The sequence below is a fragment of the Juglans regia genome, chromosome 14 (genome assembly GCF_001411555.2).
Source record: "Juglans regia cultivar Chandler chromosome 14, Walnut 2.0, whole genome shotgun sequence".
Lineage (NCBI taxonomy): Eukaryota > Viridiplantae > Streptophyta > Magnoliopsida > Fagales > Juglandaceae > Juglans > Juglans regia.
Genome location: NC_049914.1, coordinates 2785852 through 2800864, shown reverse-complemented (window position 1 = coordinate 2800864; position 15013 = coordinate 2785852). Strand labels below are relative to the sequence as shown.

General features: G+C 36.2%; 2 protein-coding genes across 2 annotated transcripts; both read right to left on the bottom strand.

Annotated features, from left to right (window-relative positions):
* Positions 1 to 329: 329 nt before the first annotated feature.
* LOC109016019 (GATA transcription factor 4) lies at positions 330 to 1746 on the bottom strand. Its single transcript, XM_018998490.2, has 2 exons — positions 1232 to 1746; positions 330 to 949 (listed from the first exon to the last, which is right to left on the bottom strand). The coding sequence occupies exons 1-2, from the start codon at positions 1466 to 1468 to the stop codon at positions 407 to 409; spliced, it is 780 nt and encodes a 259-aa protein (XP_018854035.1). The 5' UTR covers positions 1469 to 1746; the 3' UTR covers positions 330 to 406.
* Positions 1747 to 6203: 4457 nt separating this feature from the next.
* On the bottom strand, positions 6204 to 14979 carry LOC109016030 (T-complex protein 1 subunit alpha). Its single transcript, XM_018998500.2, has 18 exons — positions 14819 to 14979; positions 14620 to 14705; positions 14422 to 14486; positions 13153 to 13242; positions 12951 to 13037; positions 12380 to 12439; positions 12139 to 12189; positions 11082 to 11177; positions 10853 to 10918; positions 10412 to 10629; positions 10096 to 10192; positions 9379 to 9465; positions 8292 to 8426; positions 7878 to 7982; positions 7305 to 7433; positions 7127 to 7230; positions 6637 to 6727; positions 6204 to 6539 (listed from the first exon to the last, which is right to left on the bottom strand). The coding sequence occupies exons 2-18, from the start codon at positions 14690 to 14692 to the stop codon at positions 6453 to 6455; spliced, it is 1641 nt and encodes a 546-aa protein (XP_018854045.1). The 5' UTR covers positions 14693 to 14705; positions 14819 to 14979; the 3' UTR covers positions 6204 to 6452.
* Between the last annotated feature and the right edge of the window lie 34 nt (positions 14980 to 15013).

The following is a 15013-nucleotide window of genomic DNA, read 5'->3' as shown; positions in this document are numbered from 1 at the left end:
CACAAAATAGGCCCACGACCACCATCTCAGATTCTCAACACAATCCACTGCGTGCGTCCCACCATCACCTCCCTCCCTCATTTTTTACGCAGAGATTAAATTCAGAGAGAGAGAGAGAGAGAGAGAGAGGAGGAGAAAGACAGAATATTGGGTCAGCCAGCCTCGTCTGCCAGTGTATCACGTGGAAACTCCTCTCTTATCACACCAACTTCACACTCTTTCTCTCAGAGTTCTCGGAGCAGAGCGTTAGAAACGAAAAAGGAAAAAACAACGTAAAGACTCCATTTTTTTCTCTTAAGAAAAAAATTAGAATTGAACTTAGAGAGTTATGATAGCATAATCCACAGACGAGCATTCAATTCACATTATCACAGGGTTTTTTTTTTTTTTTTTGCGATACGACACGTCAGCAGACCTCAAAGTCACGATGGTGGTGGTGACGCTGTTGTTGTAGTTGCTGCTGCTGCAGCCTCATTAGCTCCTTCTGCCGCCGGAGTTCCATTACTTTGCGGTGAGAGTTTGAGTGCTGAGTCAGCACGAACGTCGGGCTCGCAGCCGGTCGGTACTCCGGTACCAGACGACCCGACTTGTATCGAACCCCACACGCGTTACACAGGGTCTTTGGCCCCAGTGGGCCCGTTCGCCACTGCGGAGTCTTCTCCGACGCGCAGTGCGAGCACCTTCGTACTTCTCCCTCTCCCCCGGCTCTTGCGTTCTTCATTTTCGGTCTCATTCCTCCTGCAGCTGGAGAATCAGGCTCCGGGGAGGAGGTCCAGGTGGTGGTGGAATGGGTCGGTGCTTTGGAGCGTTTAGCGCGGGCTGCTCTGCTGCCGGATAACGACGCGTCGGATGGGAAGAAGACGTTTCCGGCGAGTTTGTTGGCCGGGAAATCGGTGAACGAGTCGTCTACGAACTGCGAAAGCCACTCGAGCTCGGCCGCATCGTCGCTCTGCGCCACAATCGGAACCGAAAACATTCAAATTTACTGAAATAATAGCGAAATGAGATATCAAAGAAAGCACACGTCCTGGTTGGTTAACAATCAAAAAGCACATAATTTCCCAGCTTTTGGAGACAGACTACAACAGAAACTTGCGTTCTAAATTCAATAATAGAAGCACTTTCGCCTTACACAAAAACAATAACCTTTCAAAAGTAATTTGCTGCTGATAATTCTTAATAAACAAAAAACTTGAAAAACATTGCGGGGGAGAGAGGTGTGGGTGCTTACAGGGACGCAGAGGTTGTTGGTAAAGTCGGCGGAGAAGTGGGTGGGGTGGTCGTTGTTGGTGGGTTGCGAGAGGCGGTGGTTGTTGGGCTGGTTTTCAAGAGGGGGAGGAAGGTAATGAGGGTGGTGCAGGTGGAGCGAATCGGAGGAGGAGAAAATCTCGTCGTTGGAGAAGTCCAGAAGGTCGTCTACGGGGAAGCTGCAGTCTGCTGCACTCGATGACACTCCATACATGTCCATTATTTCCAAACAGATCACAAAAGAAACGGAAAATATGGTGAAATTCTATATGGTTGGGTCTCTCTGGCTCTGGCTCTACCACAGTTCTCTGGGTCTGAGAAGAGAGAGAGGGGGGGGGGGTTAAAGATATAGAGTATATGATAAGGGAAGTGAAGGGGGGAGGGGGCAGATGAACGTGCAGGGAGCGACGATGCACTCAGCTCCACTGCACTCTGCACTGCAGAGAGATAGATAAGAGATCTCTAGAGGGATTTCTTAATTGCCATCTCTGTCTGTGCTATATCTCAATTCATTGTGCAAACGGATAGGTGTGCGGGGGGCATTATTTTAATGGGGGGTGAGATGGGAAGGGCCAAGTGCATGGATGCTTTCATGCAATCATGGACAAATGGCCACACACCTACACATGCATATGCATATGCTTTTTTTTTCTCTTTTCTTTTCCCCCATTTTTGCCTGTTTTTTGCACCCACCATACCCTTCCGCATTATCATATAAAATATATATATATATATATATTTCTCAACTGTATTCCTAGAAGGTCTCCTTTTAATTCTTCTTTAATTTTCTCCTATCTAATTCAACTGCATTTCAGAATTTTAACCATATACTATATAATATCAAGACTTTGGAGTTTTGTTCGAACTTTCCCCATCCCTTTCATTCCACAAGTAAGGTTAATCAAACATGCTTCTCACCATCTTTGTGCAGTCTTCTCTCTACCTTTAATTCACTCATGGGTTTCATTTTACATTGGCCATGCTATGAACAGTACTTACTTTGGAGCTTGTGATCAGAAAATTTCCTACCCCTTTTGTTTTTCACAGGATAAATTAATCAAACATGTCAGTGCAGTCTCTCTTCTATATCTTTCAACCATTAACTTCATTTTACACCTATCATGCAGCATGCATATTCGCTCAACATTTTCCTATTCAAATTTAATCCAATTTACCTCCTCCTCTAGCCTCATGAAAACCCTATAAATAGATCGAGAGACATCATTCAAATTAGACAACCCCTACAAACAAACCCTTGCATGCACTAACCCAACATTAGCCCCCAACCACCCCATATATATAGCTAGCTAGCTTCAATTATTTTCGTGTGGCCTCTTAGGTCTTGTATTTAATTATTATAATTTTATTAAATTTTTATATAAAATAAAATAATTCAATTTTTTAAAATTTTAAAATAAAAATAATATTAAACAAATATAATCTAATAATATTTTATTTAATTTTTAATTTTAATTTACTCTCATCTCCTACCATCTAACTGCAAAAGTAAAGAGATCTTAATATTGACATTTGTCTCCTTAAAAAAAAAAAAAAAAAAGAGGAACAATATTAATATTACATCATATTTTAAAATTTATTAATTAAAAAAAATGATGTAATAAATTTACGATACGAAGGTTAACGTGAGAAGAGATTAAAAGAGTGGACCGTTACGTTGGGTTGAGACTTTTATGAGTCCGATATATATACATCCAGCTGAGCTGACAGAAGCACCGACAACGAGTTCCAGCTGGCAACTTTGGTATAGAAAATTAGAAATTTATTTAAAACAAAAACAAGGAAAGGGCCAAAAGGACGATTTGTTAATAATAATAATAATAATAAATAAAGAGAGGCACGTGTTGTTGTGAGCAGAAGCAGAGGGTAGGGTTGTGTCGACGGTGGCGTACGTTGTGGGACCGTCGATAACTTTTTGTACTCATTTTTAGTACCGCCGGACCGTACGGTGCCGTTCTGATTTACATTGATTTGATTGATAGTCTGATCTGACGTGTTCTCTTTCTTTTTGAAAGAAAAAAACAAAAGTTATAAAAAGTAGTACTATTATCCAACACAATTTTACAGCCAGCCTGGATTTCTTACCACGTCAGCCTAATTATCCATACACCACCTTTACCTACCCTTTGTTAACAGATTAATAATTAGGATAAATTTTAGTATTTCAATTTTCTTCGGATACAAAAATTCATATGAAATTCCCAATGTTCAAAATTTTCTTATTTCATTTTATTTAATTATTATAATTATTTTAAATTTTTATATAAAATATAATAAATAATTTAATTTTTTTAAATTTTAAATTAAAAAATATATTTTAATAATATTTTATTTAATTTTTAATTTTTATCTCATTTCTTATACGAAGACAAACCAGACTTAAGTTTTATTCAATGAGTTTGGTATAAACAAATGAGTAATGTTTTGTAGAAAAGTTGGTGCTATTTTTTTATAAAAAAAATAAAAAAAATAAGGTCATTAGTATATATTTTTTTAATAAGTATGTATAAAATTTATCTATTTAAAACTTATAACTAACATTACTTTAAACAAATATACTCCGTTAGAAAAGTTAATGTGGCCAGTGGCAAATGCCATGACCAAATAGTATTTATTATATAAAGGATGATATATATATATATATATAGAAAAGCACCTGATATTTAAATTATCATATAAAAATCCATTGATTATAATATGCAGCAAATAGATATTGTTGATAGAAACCAGTAATGTTGCGTTGATTATTTGATTAGTATGTCTGAATTTTATAATAGGAAAATGATAATTTTATAACTGTTTTAGAACTTTATGTAAAATGGAAGGTATTTTTATAATATTAAAATTAATTTTCAATAGAGTGGCATGATTTTATTTATTATTTGAAAATAAATTATAAAATAATAATATGAATTAAAAAAAACAACAATATATGAAAATAAAATATGTATGTTTTTAATATATTATCGTAATAATTTGAATTACCTACTCATCGTAAATGTTAGCTGACAAATTAAAAATTAAAAAAAAAGGTAATGATAGGATGTGCATTTGCATTTTTATTTTTATTTTTTTTCTTTCAAACATTTGTTAACATCCTTTTTAAAACATACAAAATTACTAATAATAAATTTCTTATCTATTAAAAAAAATTAAAATACATGAAGGATAACCACAAGAATCAAAATCATGGGACCACCTATCATTTTCTATTTCCGTAGTTGATAATCATGTAATATTACTTTATAAAGGAAAATAACTGCCATTGAATAGCTGTAAATTTTTGGTGAGATATTAATATTATTAAAAAGGTTTTGGCATTGGTGGAAGAGACCTCGAATCACGTGACACGGCAGAAAAATGGTGATCCCGAAGCCACAGACTGCACGTGCATGCTCATGTGTTCATTCATTAAACCTTGTGGGATTATAAAAACCATGATTATTTATTGGTTCGGCCTTATCTGCGAATATTCATTCCTTTTAAATTTGTTTTTGGGTAAGAAAAATAAAATGATCAATCATTTCATTTTAAAAAAATAGACAAAATAAGAGAGGTCCACTTTCTCACATGGAATGTGCATGAGATGGGAGACAGCTCTATCACAAAAATAACACTTCGTATACAGATGCATTTGCACATATTCTTATGCTCTTAGATTACTATGGGTTGCAAATGCCATTTTTCAATACGTATTTTTATTTTTTATTTTTTAAATAATTACATAATTTAAAAAAGAGTCATGATACTTACAGACTGATACGGTCACATTCTCGTATAGTTGACACGATTAAATATGATTTTAAAAGATTTTAAAATTATATATATATATATATATATTAATCCAGTGTATCAAATTTTTGCCCGAAAGAGAGACCCAACATAATATGTTGAATCCCATGATTCATCATATAGACCTGCATTGAGAATACATGCTCCTATTTCACTTGACATATCATGTACCTCTCAAATCTCAATGTTCTCCTTAACCGAAACAAGCTAATTAAGCAAATCTTAAAAAAAAAATGGACATTAGTTTATCAGAAAGGTGGGCCATGTGGGTTCTAACTATTATATTCAGGGTCTGGTCAACTTATAAAACTCAAGAATGAAGTTTGGGCATTCAATAACCTTAAAATGGGCAATAATAAGCAAGCCAATGCGAAAACTCAAATCCCTTGGCGTTTATTTGCCTACTTTTCTCGTTTAATTTTTGTAAGAAGTCGAACTTCTGTATGCAAGGTTTTTCTGATAGTAATCGAGGCCAAGTTGGTTTTCAGCTTGGGAGTGATTTCGTGTCTTCTTCTGAATGGGTCGTCCACATGCGTCTTAATCCAACTGAAGACCAACTAAACACCCGGGAAGGAGTTGAGGCCTACTCACATGTAGAGAGTAATTATTACATGTGCATTATTGACAAAGTTATAATTTAATATCACAGGAGGGTTATATACCATGTGTGTGACAGAATTCCACGAGAAAGGCAGAGCACAACAAATGCCTGATCCATCCGGATGATACCCTTAAGAGCGAGTGAGAGATACAAGAGAGTTTCAAATATCTTCAGACCAATTAGGGAGGAAGACTTGGGGATTTGCTCAAACATTTTAAGTTAAAAGGAGCGAAGCTTTAGAGCTGGGAAAGATGAAAGAAAGAAAACCATCAAGTTTTAAGGCACATGATTCACAAAAGAAAAATGCTATTCATCATCCTATTGATTATCTCCCTTTTATCATCTCCTTCTGTGATATTAAATAATTTTAAAAACTTTCTTTTTTACTTATTTACAAATCAAGTGAATCCCCATCAAACGAGGAGGAGAGGAGAAATAGCCCTAATATACAAAACCAGATACAAAGCAATAATCAAAACCCTGGGAGGTCAGGTCAGGTCAGGTCGGGCCGATCTGAACCAAAAAGCCAAGAACCAACCAAAGAAACCAAAGATTTGGGCGTCTTCGCTGAAGCTTTCATTTCTATATCAAAATCTTGATAAAAGTGCTTAGCTTTAAAATATTAGCAGAGCATGCCATTCAACAAAATTAGAAGCTGCAAAAATACAAAACCATACAATTGAAAGAAAGATTGCCTAAGCCAAAAATAAAATAAAGCATTTTTGCTTGTAGAAACATGATACCAGAAAGTCGTCTGCAACAAACCCCCTCTTTTCACAAACAAAAACCAATCCTAATCCTCATCATTTTGACTCTCATCTTTGACAAGCTTGATCATGTCATCAATTCGAAGAATTGTTATGGCTGCTTCAGTTGCAAACTGGAAAACGCAAAATTTTAGGAAACAACTCTAAGGAGTCATTTGTAAAACTGTCATAAGTTGGTTAAACCATTTATATATGTTCTATTATGTTTACCTGAATTATCTTCACTTTACTCATTGCAGGCTCAATGACTCCAGCTTCTAAGTTGTTACGAACAGCTCCCTTCAAAAGGTCCAGTCCCATGCTGCAATAATTTTAAGCGACAGCTAGAGCAATTAGTGAGCGACACATCAACAAGGGAAAAAGTTTCATGCAATATTTTACTAAAGAGCACTCAGGTCAGACCGCAAGAGATCCATGTTATGATCTCTCTCTCTCTCCACCCCAACCAAAAAAGGTAGCAGTATATGGTGTCCCTCAAACAATAGAATGATATTGATATAATGTAACCTTGTGCATACAAGTTTCAGAACTGTTGAGCTGAAATAGAATTAACTGTAACCCACATCAGACGAGATGCTATAACCACCTCATCGGATGTGAACTTTATATGCAACATGTTTCAGTGAAGAAGAAATTGCAGAGGAGATAAACATTGGTTTAATGTAAAATGCCACTCACAAAATATATCCAAAACAAATACCTAGACAAATGCTTCTTATCGGCTTTCGTTTGTGCTATGGTATGGTAAGCCCTTAGTTTCGCAACTAATTCGGTGGCATCCTTCGCAGCATTGACAGCGAGCACCTGGACCAAATATAGGTTATTATTGTTATAGCTGGGGATGGAGTTACATCATGCATCCATAAATAATAGCAAACCTTTGGTATGATCAACAGTGATTCAGCAAATTCAGCAATTGCCAACTGCTCACGGGATCCTAAAGTTGTAGCAAGGCACTCCAAATACCCGGACAGAGCAGCCTCGACTGCACCTCCACCCGCTACCACCTGTGTTGCAATAGGGCGATGGAGAATATGAATAGGAAAAACAAAAGCCACAATGATGGTATGAAGCTTTTTTAACGAGTTATTTCCAGTTTATCTATTCCACGTTGATATTGGGCTTCTATTTTATCTAAAGTAAAGCTTTCAGTTGATCGATTGCCTCTATCTGCCTGTATTTTAGTGGCATAGGCATTTGTTGATTTGTTCTCTACGTCGCTTTGGCTACAAGAGCCAGTAATCTAATTGCTTAAAGGTACCAAATGTTGGAACACAATGCGCACCAAAATTTCAACATGTATTATTTTCCAGCTCATTTTTTTTGTAGGTATTATTTTCCAGCTCATAAATCATCCCACCACAACTTTGCTCATGACAATGAGCAACACAAAGAAACAGCACATTCAAGAGTTGAAAATCACAATCACATATTAGAGTGCAAAAGTTTACCGTATTGGATTCAAGTGTCCTTTTAACAATAGACAGAGCATCATGCAGAGCCCTCTCCATCTCATCAAGCATATAGTCATTTGCACCTCTGAGGATCAAGGAAACCTAGAGAGAGTATGTTGAAAAAAAAGGGAAAAACAAAAAAGAAACAAAACATCAGAAGGTACTATGCATGAAAATAATGCTCATAATTGCAAACTACTACATCAAGTTGCATTCTTTTTGATAAGTTGATTTATATTATTGCAAGCTCCTACACACTCAAACGGATATAGAACTCATTGGTCTGAAAGAATTCTACAAAAAATGCAAGCAATCGGATTTAGGCATTGAGAAGTGCGTATGAATCGCTATATATACCTATAAAAAAGAAGTGTAATATAAAAAAATCAAAAGTTACAATAAATCACCCACCGCACTTGTAGTTTTAGTCCCCTTTATCATAATCACATCATCATCAGCAATGCGCTCCTCAACAACTTCATCTGCATATCCAAGAAGTGATGAATCAAATGATTCTTCTCCTTCCATATCGGCAAATGTTGAGACCTGCCCATCAATTGTACACAAGCATCAGCAAAATAATAATGTTTAGCCTATCCCGAATTATAGTAAAACTATCGTAAATATGCATCAAAGAACAAAAGTCAACACATATACCACTAAAATAAAACTGCATACACAGCCTCAACTAAGCAAACCTCTCAAATTAAGCAATCTTATTCAGATATGCTTCAATCTATTTTGCAACTATATTAATATCTGAAAGGAAACTTCAAGAGCCAACAATGGTGGTAATCATATTCAAATGTAGACATGCCAATATATACATGCAATCATAAATACAATGATACACCATTACATGATAAGTTTATTTTTTTATTTATTTTTTTGTTGCATAATGCAAGTCCACATCCAAAATCCAAAGCATAAATTTTCTGGTCAAGAATAAGCTTATGCCCACAAATAGCCATTAATCTTTTAAAAGGTCAAAATTGAATAAATCAGAAATGCAGGGCTTTTGACATGTCCGTGCTTCCTAGGAAAGGATCCTCTGAGAGATAGAGAGAGAGAGAATCGCAAACTCTATTGCCCCAAAGGCGTCCTGCATGTGTCTAGCTGTGTCCCATGCATTTTCAATACAAAAAAAAAAAAAAATTTTTGCATTTATGATACAACCTACCACGTCAATGTCCTATACGTATTGGACGCTGATATGAAGGGTATTGAAGTGTCCATGCGTCCTAGGAAAGAATCCTAGCTTGGGGCTCCTTTGTTAAAAGGAGAGACCCTAATGTGGATATAAACAATAATACATTTTGATAACAGATATTCAAAGCGCAAGAAGTATTGTTCTTTCACCATTAAAAAGTTATTTTGACTGCAGATTAGGAAAGATCACCATCACAATATCTCCAAAGAACCAATTGCCCTTGGTACATCCATGATTGCGTTACAATAAGTCCATGTCAAAGCAAACTAGAAAAGGCTAAGAATTTACCTGCGTTGCACCAGTCGCCTTGGCAACATGGCGCATATCCTCTTTACGAACACGTCTTACAGCAATAGCTCCAGCCTCAACAAAGTACTGAAACAATAGAAAATTGATCATCCCCACAATAAATTTAAATCTGGTTGTGTGACAGTATGCATTGACCAGAAGTAAAACACACCACAAACTCCTTCAAAAAAATATCAGCCACCAACTAGAGTAATCTTTTTCCCACCAGTAAGTACAGTGATCAGCTTAGACACTACAGCAGATCAAGAATACCTCTATGAAAGAAAATAATAGAACTACCATGGGTCCTCAAATATTTCCTATGCTATATGGATATCTCAAAGTGAGGAATACTTCCAGGTCAATCACACCATGTTTCTATAAACTTCATTTTAGTTTGGACCATGAAAGTTGGAATCGTAACATTTTATCCTTCCAATTTCCTAATACTTGGTGTTTCACACATTTCAAATACTAATCCAAAATTATCTTCCCAAGCCCCTGTAACATGGTAATAATCACGATAAAACCAAAAAATAACTGACCCTTTGAGTCATGCCAACAAAAAAGAAGACTATATACCAATACACACAACCATGTTCAGGTAAGGTGAAAGCAAGGGAGAGACTGCCAACAATCACACCAGCCAATTCAGTGGCAGCAAACAACACTGGCACACTGATGGGAAGTTGGGGAATCAAATATCCACAAACTTGCCTTGAGTGCCATGTCATCAATCCCTTTTGTAGTCAGAACAACATTGGCTCCAGCCTTCAGCAGTTTTTCAATTCGTTCTTTTGTCATATTGGCTTCTCTGTTAACACACTTGTAACATCAGTGCCACATAAGCAAAATCATAGACAAGCATTTAATGTTTTCATCTTGAGAACCATAAATAATCAGCGAGTAAAATTGTCAGACAACAAGCGTCATAAGCATAAAGCATAAAAGATTCTTTTAGTTGTGCAGAACACACTAAATAAAGTAATGACAATTATTAATCTAAAATAAATACTTTCCATTATTCCATCACCTTTCACGAATTTTTTCAAGCTCCCTCGGATCACTGACTAATACTTGGACACCCATTTGCATCTTTGTCTTCTGAAGATTAAAGTCAAGACAGGCAATCTTTGCAGGGGCAACTCTAGTTGGCATTCCTTGGGCAGCACGGCCCGTATTTAGAGCATATCCATTCAAAAGATAGCTTTCTTTTGCACTTTTTCCATGAGCTTTCAAAATATTAATTCCCTGGGACAAGACAGGAGCAACCAGGTGGTTACAACTTTCAAATCCAGTAACTAAAAGCACGAAAAGTAGGTTGAGCCATATGAGGCTAATGATTTTACTAGCATGTAGTTTTAAAGGAACTTGCAATATCCAATAATAATCTAACAGATTCCAAATTTCCTCCAATGATATGTGCATAGCACATAGCCTTTCATTAACAAGATACGGAGAACTCACAACCTACCTTGATTGGGTATCTGACTTCCCCCCGTACATTTGTCATTTTAACAGCTTGTACGGCATCAACAACCTATAAACACATCAAATACCTATATCAATAAAACACACAAGAGGCTCACCAAAGGAACAAAATGCACAGATCGCTTGGTCAAGTATGGAAACAATCACCACAATGTTACTAATATCCAGATTCTAGGAACAAAATAACTGCGCTTCCCAACATAAAAGTATACCAAATTTGCAAAGAAGTCACTGTCACCAGCTATCAACTTTGAGGACATGCTGGTCTTGGCACAGTTTGTTAGAGAATCTTTTCCAAGCTTTTCAACCTAGAAAAATCAAGGAAACTATCTTATCAGATCATCATAGCTTAGCCAAAGAATTGACACAGAAAAAAATGAAAAGGGGCCATCTTCTTGGCAAAAATTGTTAAATTTGTTTAAGGAAATTGTAGCGACCCAAAGAAGCCCAAACCACATATGGACTTATACTCCGAAATAACTAGTCAAGATTGGAAATTGGAGCTCTTTAGAATCATAATAAATCTTAAGAATTCCACCCTCTTAAACAATAAAGGATCCCATTCACCCCCCTCTTATACCAAATTCAGGGTACTAAAAAATGGTATTACACATTAATTTGGCATAATGTGTTATGCAAGTCTTTGAAGGATTTATTTCCACCTTTATTTTTTCCAGCTAAGGATTAGAGATACTTCTATAGTTTCATATTGTTGTGCTTTTCGGGAAGAGAAGGTAAAGACTATACTCTTTTGCTTTTTGAGGGCCTACCAAAATTGTGAGTGAAGATTTTTTTTTTATCAGAAAACAAATTTTATTGATAGGCCATCATAGCCCAAGTACACGGGACATATACAAGAGCATCACCTAGTCATGACCGTAGAATTGTGAGTAAAGATTACGGGGATTCCATGTTTGGGGGTGTTTTGCTCTGATTATCCTTCAAGTGGAGGAAAAGATAGAATGTGCTGGAGGTTGGCTCATCCTGTAAGACTTGACGTACAATCTCACTAGTTTCTTTAAGGGAGTCCTTTGGTGATGCCTATATGGTCCTTGAGGTACTTGCTGCTTGTAAATGGAAATTTGGTAGCCCCACAAGGGGGAATTTGGTGTACAGTTCCTTTATGCATTATTATGTTCATGGAAGCTGAGACCCCTTTCAAGTCTATGTTTTTAAGATCTTGGTACGACTAGATTAATGTGTTAGGCAATATCATCTACACATGTTTACCTTTTAACAACTTTCAAAGAAAAGTTCACAAGATCTTACCTTCACCGCCAATTTTTCCTCCACATATTTGCATGCCTCCCTCATAGCAAGCTATTCACATTAAAAATATATACAAATATGGAGCATCAACTATAAGTACAAAATAACAAGTCACAATATGCACTTAAATTACGACCCAAAAAGATACACCCATTTAGTGTAAATTGATTACAAAGGGCAGGGTGGTAGAGATATATATATATATATATAGAGAGAGAGAGAGAGAGAGAGAGGCACTCACTCGGTATCCACTAATTATAGACGTAGGATGAATATTATTCCTCACCAAATCATTTGCTCTCTGCAAAATTATAAAAAATATTCTATTAAATCTCATCCATCAGACCATAAGATAGCACACAGGTGAAGCTATGTACAAATGGGGGAGCGGATTTGCCCCCACAATAATTTTACAAAATTGTGTGGAGGTTAAATTTTTTATAAAGTTTTAAGCTTGCCACTTAGTGGGGTTTTCAAGAAATAGTTAAAGCATTTGTGAAGTCGGAGCAAGGTCATTCAAAATGTAATTTTGAAGAAGGTCCCAGTTTTAAGTCTGGCAAAACTAATTGAGTATTTGAATTTTTCTATGGAATGAATTGCTTTATTTCTTCAATAGATACTGATCAACCATTAATTTGACACTTAATTTTCAATTATGCAATAGTTATTTCTTTATGGTTAGTTTTGACATATCATTTTCTTCATCATGAAATTAATTTCTTGGTCAAATTTTACTGTGCGTGATTTTCATGAGAAAGATCATATTGCACATCAATTTTTAATATTGTTTTGAATAGACTGCCTTCACTTACCTTCAGCAGCTCTGCAGCTATGATGACCACTGAAGTTGTCCCGTCTCCAACTTCGCGATCTTGAAGCTCAGCCAACTCCACAAGCACCTGCAGACCACAAAAACAAAAATCAAGCATCTGACAGATCTGTAGGAAAGCACACGCAGACACCAAGACAAGAACATAAGAGAAAGAAATGAGCAAGATGTGACTGTTTCTCCACCTTGGCAGCAGGGTGCTCAACTTCTAACATCTTGAGTATTGTAGCACCATCGTTAGTAATTGTCACATCACCAATATCATCAACGAGCATCTAAAACAAACAATCAATGAAGAAGAAACTCAAATGAAACACTTTTGACAAAACAACACAGACTAATATAACGCTTTGCAATGAACAGTGAAAAAAGGTATGTCAGCAACAGCTCTCTTAATTAATATCCAAAAACGAAGCAAAAACTTTGAGATGCACTTCAGAGTTTTAATTGTATTACTTTTTTGATAAGTAGCTTTTAAACTATTACCACAATCAATTATTTATAAAGAGAAATACTGTATTACTACAATCTTCTAAATAGTTGATGGGTTTGGCACCCCTCTCGAGTTAAAAAAACACATGAAAGCACACATTTTAAACCACTCAATCACTTTGAATTGGATTAATATTAGCCCTTTAAATCAAAATTTTAAATACCGTGCCGAGGTAGTGACCGGTACAGGGAAGGTATGTGTTTCATAGCAGTGCGTTTCGGTCAATGTTTTCGGTGTACCGGCTGAAATTAGTGGATTTTTGTAATTAATATAAAAATTCTGACTTTTTTGTAATTTTCACTCCGATTCACACATCTAAAGACTATTTTCTGAATTTTTTTAATCCCCTTTTCTCGATGACTGAAAATCAAATCCCTACTCTCCTTTTCGTGATGAAGATGACAGATTTTTTTTTTTTTAAATAGTTGGATTGAAAACTTAGAAGTATTATTGAGTTTTATAAATATGTGTTTTAACTTTTTAAGACTTGCATTGATGTTATTTTGAAATATAATTTATACATATATAATTAATTTATTATATATAGACTATCCCGAAACGATACCCGAAACGGTACCGGTACCGAAATATTTCGCTCTAGTGCCTTAACCAAAACGGCCACAGAAACTGTAAAACTTTGCTTTAAATACATCTTTGTCTATACCAGACACGCATATCAAATTTCAAGTCAAAATCTCATGTCCTTTTTGTTACTTTTAAAATGTAAAAAATAAAATATAAAGTTTTGAGCACTTTATAGATGAAATAGTTCACAAGCATATTCCAAATAATATATATATATTTTTTATAAGTAAATATATGAGCATGTTAGATGGTGCCGGCAAACCCTATAATTAGATATTTCAAGATAACAAAGTGAATCCTAACAGCAACAACCAACATTGCAAAAAGAGAAGCGGCATCGGCAACAGTAGAAGTAGAAGCATGCCAGCAGCAATACCTTGTCAAGTCCAACGGGACCTAGCGACGATTTGACAATGTTAGCGACTGCTCCACACGCCATCACTATTACGCCGCGCCAACATTACCAACCGAACAAAACCCTAAGTCAGTTCCTTTACAAATTGCACGAAATTTTTTTAAAAAAATCAGAACTTAAAGATCAAGAGGCAAAGTCTTTCCGTCAGGTAGAGAGTACCGTTTTGTGTGCGAACGTCCTGACCGGACTGGCGATCGCCAAGAATATCAGGAGTTTGTGATGTGATTCCCATCTCACTGGCTCAACTGAGAGAGAGAGAGAGAGAGCGTGTGTGTGTGTATGTCTAAGTTAGAGAGGCAAGTGGAAACAAAAACCCTAGGTTAGATCTGAGGATGCAGAGAAAGGGGAAGGAGATTACCAAAAGTGTCTACGGTATCCCTGTTTTTCTCCGGATGTCTCTGGAATGTATTAGAACAGCGAGGGAGAAGCAGCTCGGTTGATGGTGTGTGCAAGAAATACTTGAGAGAAGAGACTGCGGGGTGTTAATGCGAAGCGCGGAAAAGGGAAAGGGTTTTGGAGTTGCCACGACGTCGTTTCCTCGTACCCCTTCTTT

What these genes read in the sequence shown, in the direction of transcription:
- LOC109016019 (XM_018998490.2), bottom strand. Translation starts at nt 1,468, where the DNA reads ATGGACATGTATGGAGTGTCATCGAGTGCAGCAGACTGCAGCTTCCCC. An exon ending in CCAACAACCTCTGCGTCCCT is followed by an intron (nt 950 to 1,231) that starts GTAAGCACCCAC and finishes ATTGTGGCGCAG; the next exon opens with AGCGACGATGCGGCCGAGCT.
- LOC109016030 (XM_018998500.2), bottom strand. Translation starts at nt 14,692, where the DNA reads ATGGGAATCACATCACAAACTCCTGATATTCTTGGCGATCGCCAGTCC. An exon ending in AGGAAAAATTGGCGGTGAAG is followed by an intron (nt 11,178 to 12,138) that starts GTAAGATCTTGT and finishes TGATTTTTCTAG; the next exon opens with GTTGAAAAGCTTGGAAAAGA. An exon ending in AGGCGACTGGTGCAACGCAG is followed by an intron (nt 8,427 to 9,378) that starts GTAAATTCTTAG and finishes ATTGATGGGCAG; the next exon opens with GTCTCAACATTTGCCGATAT.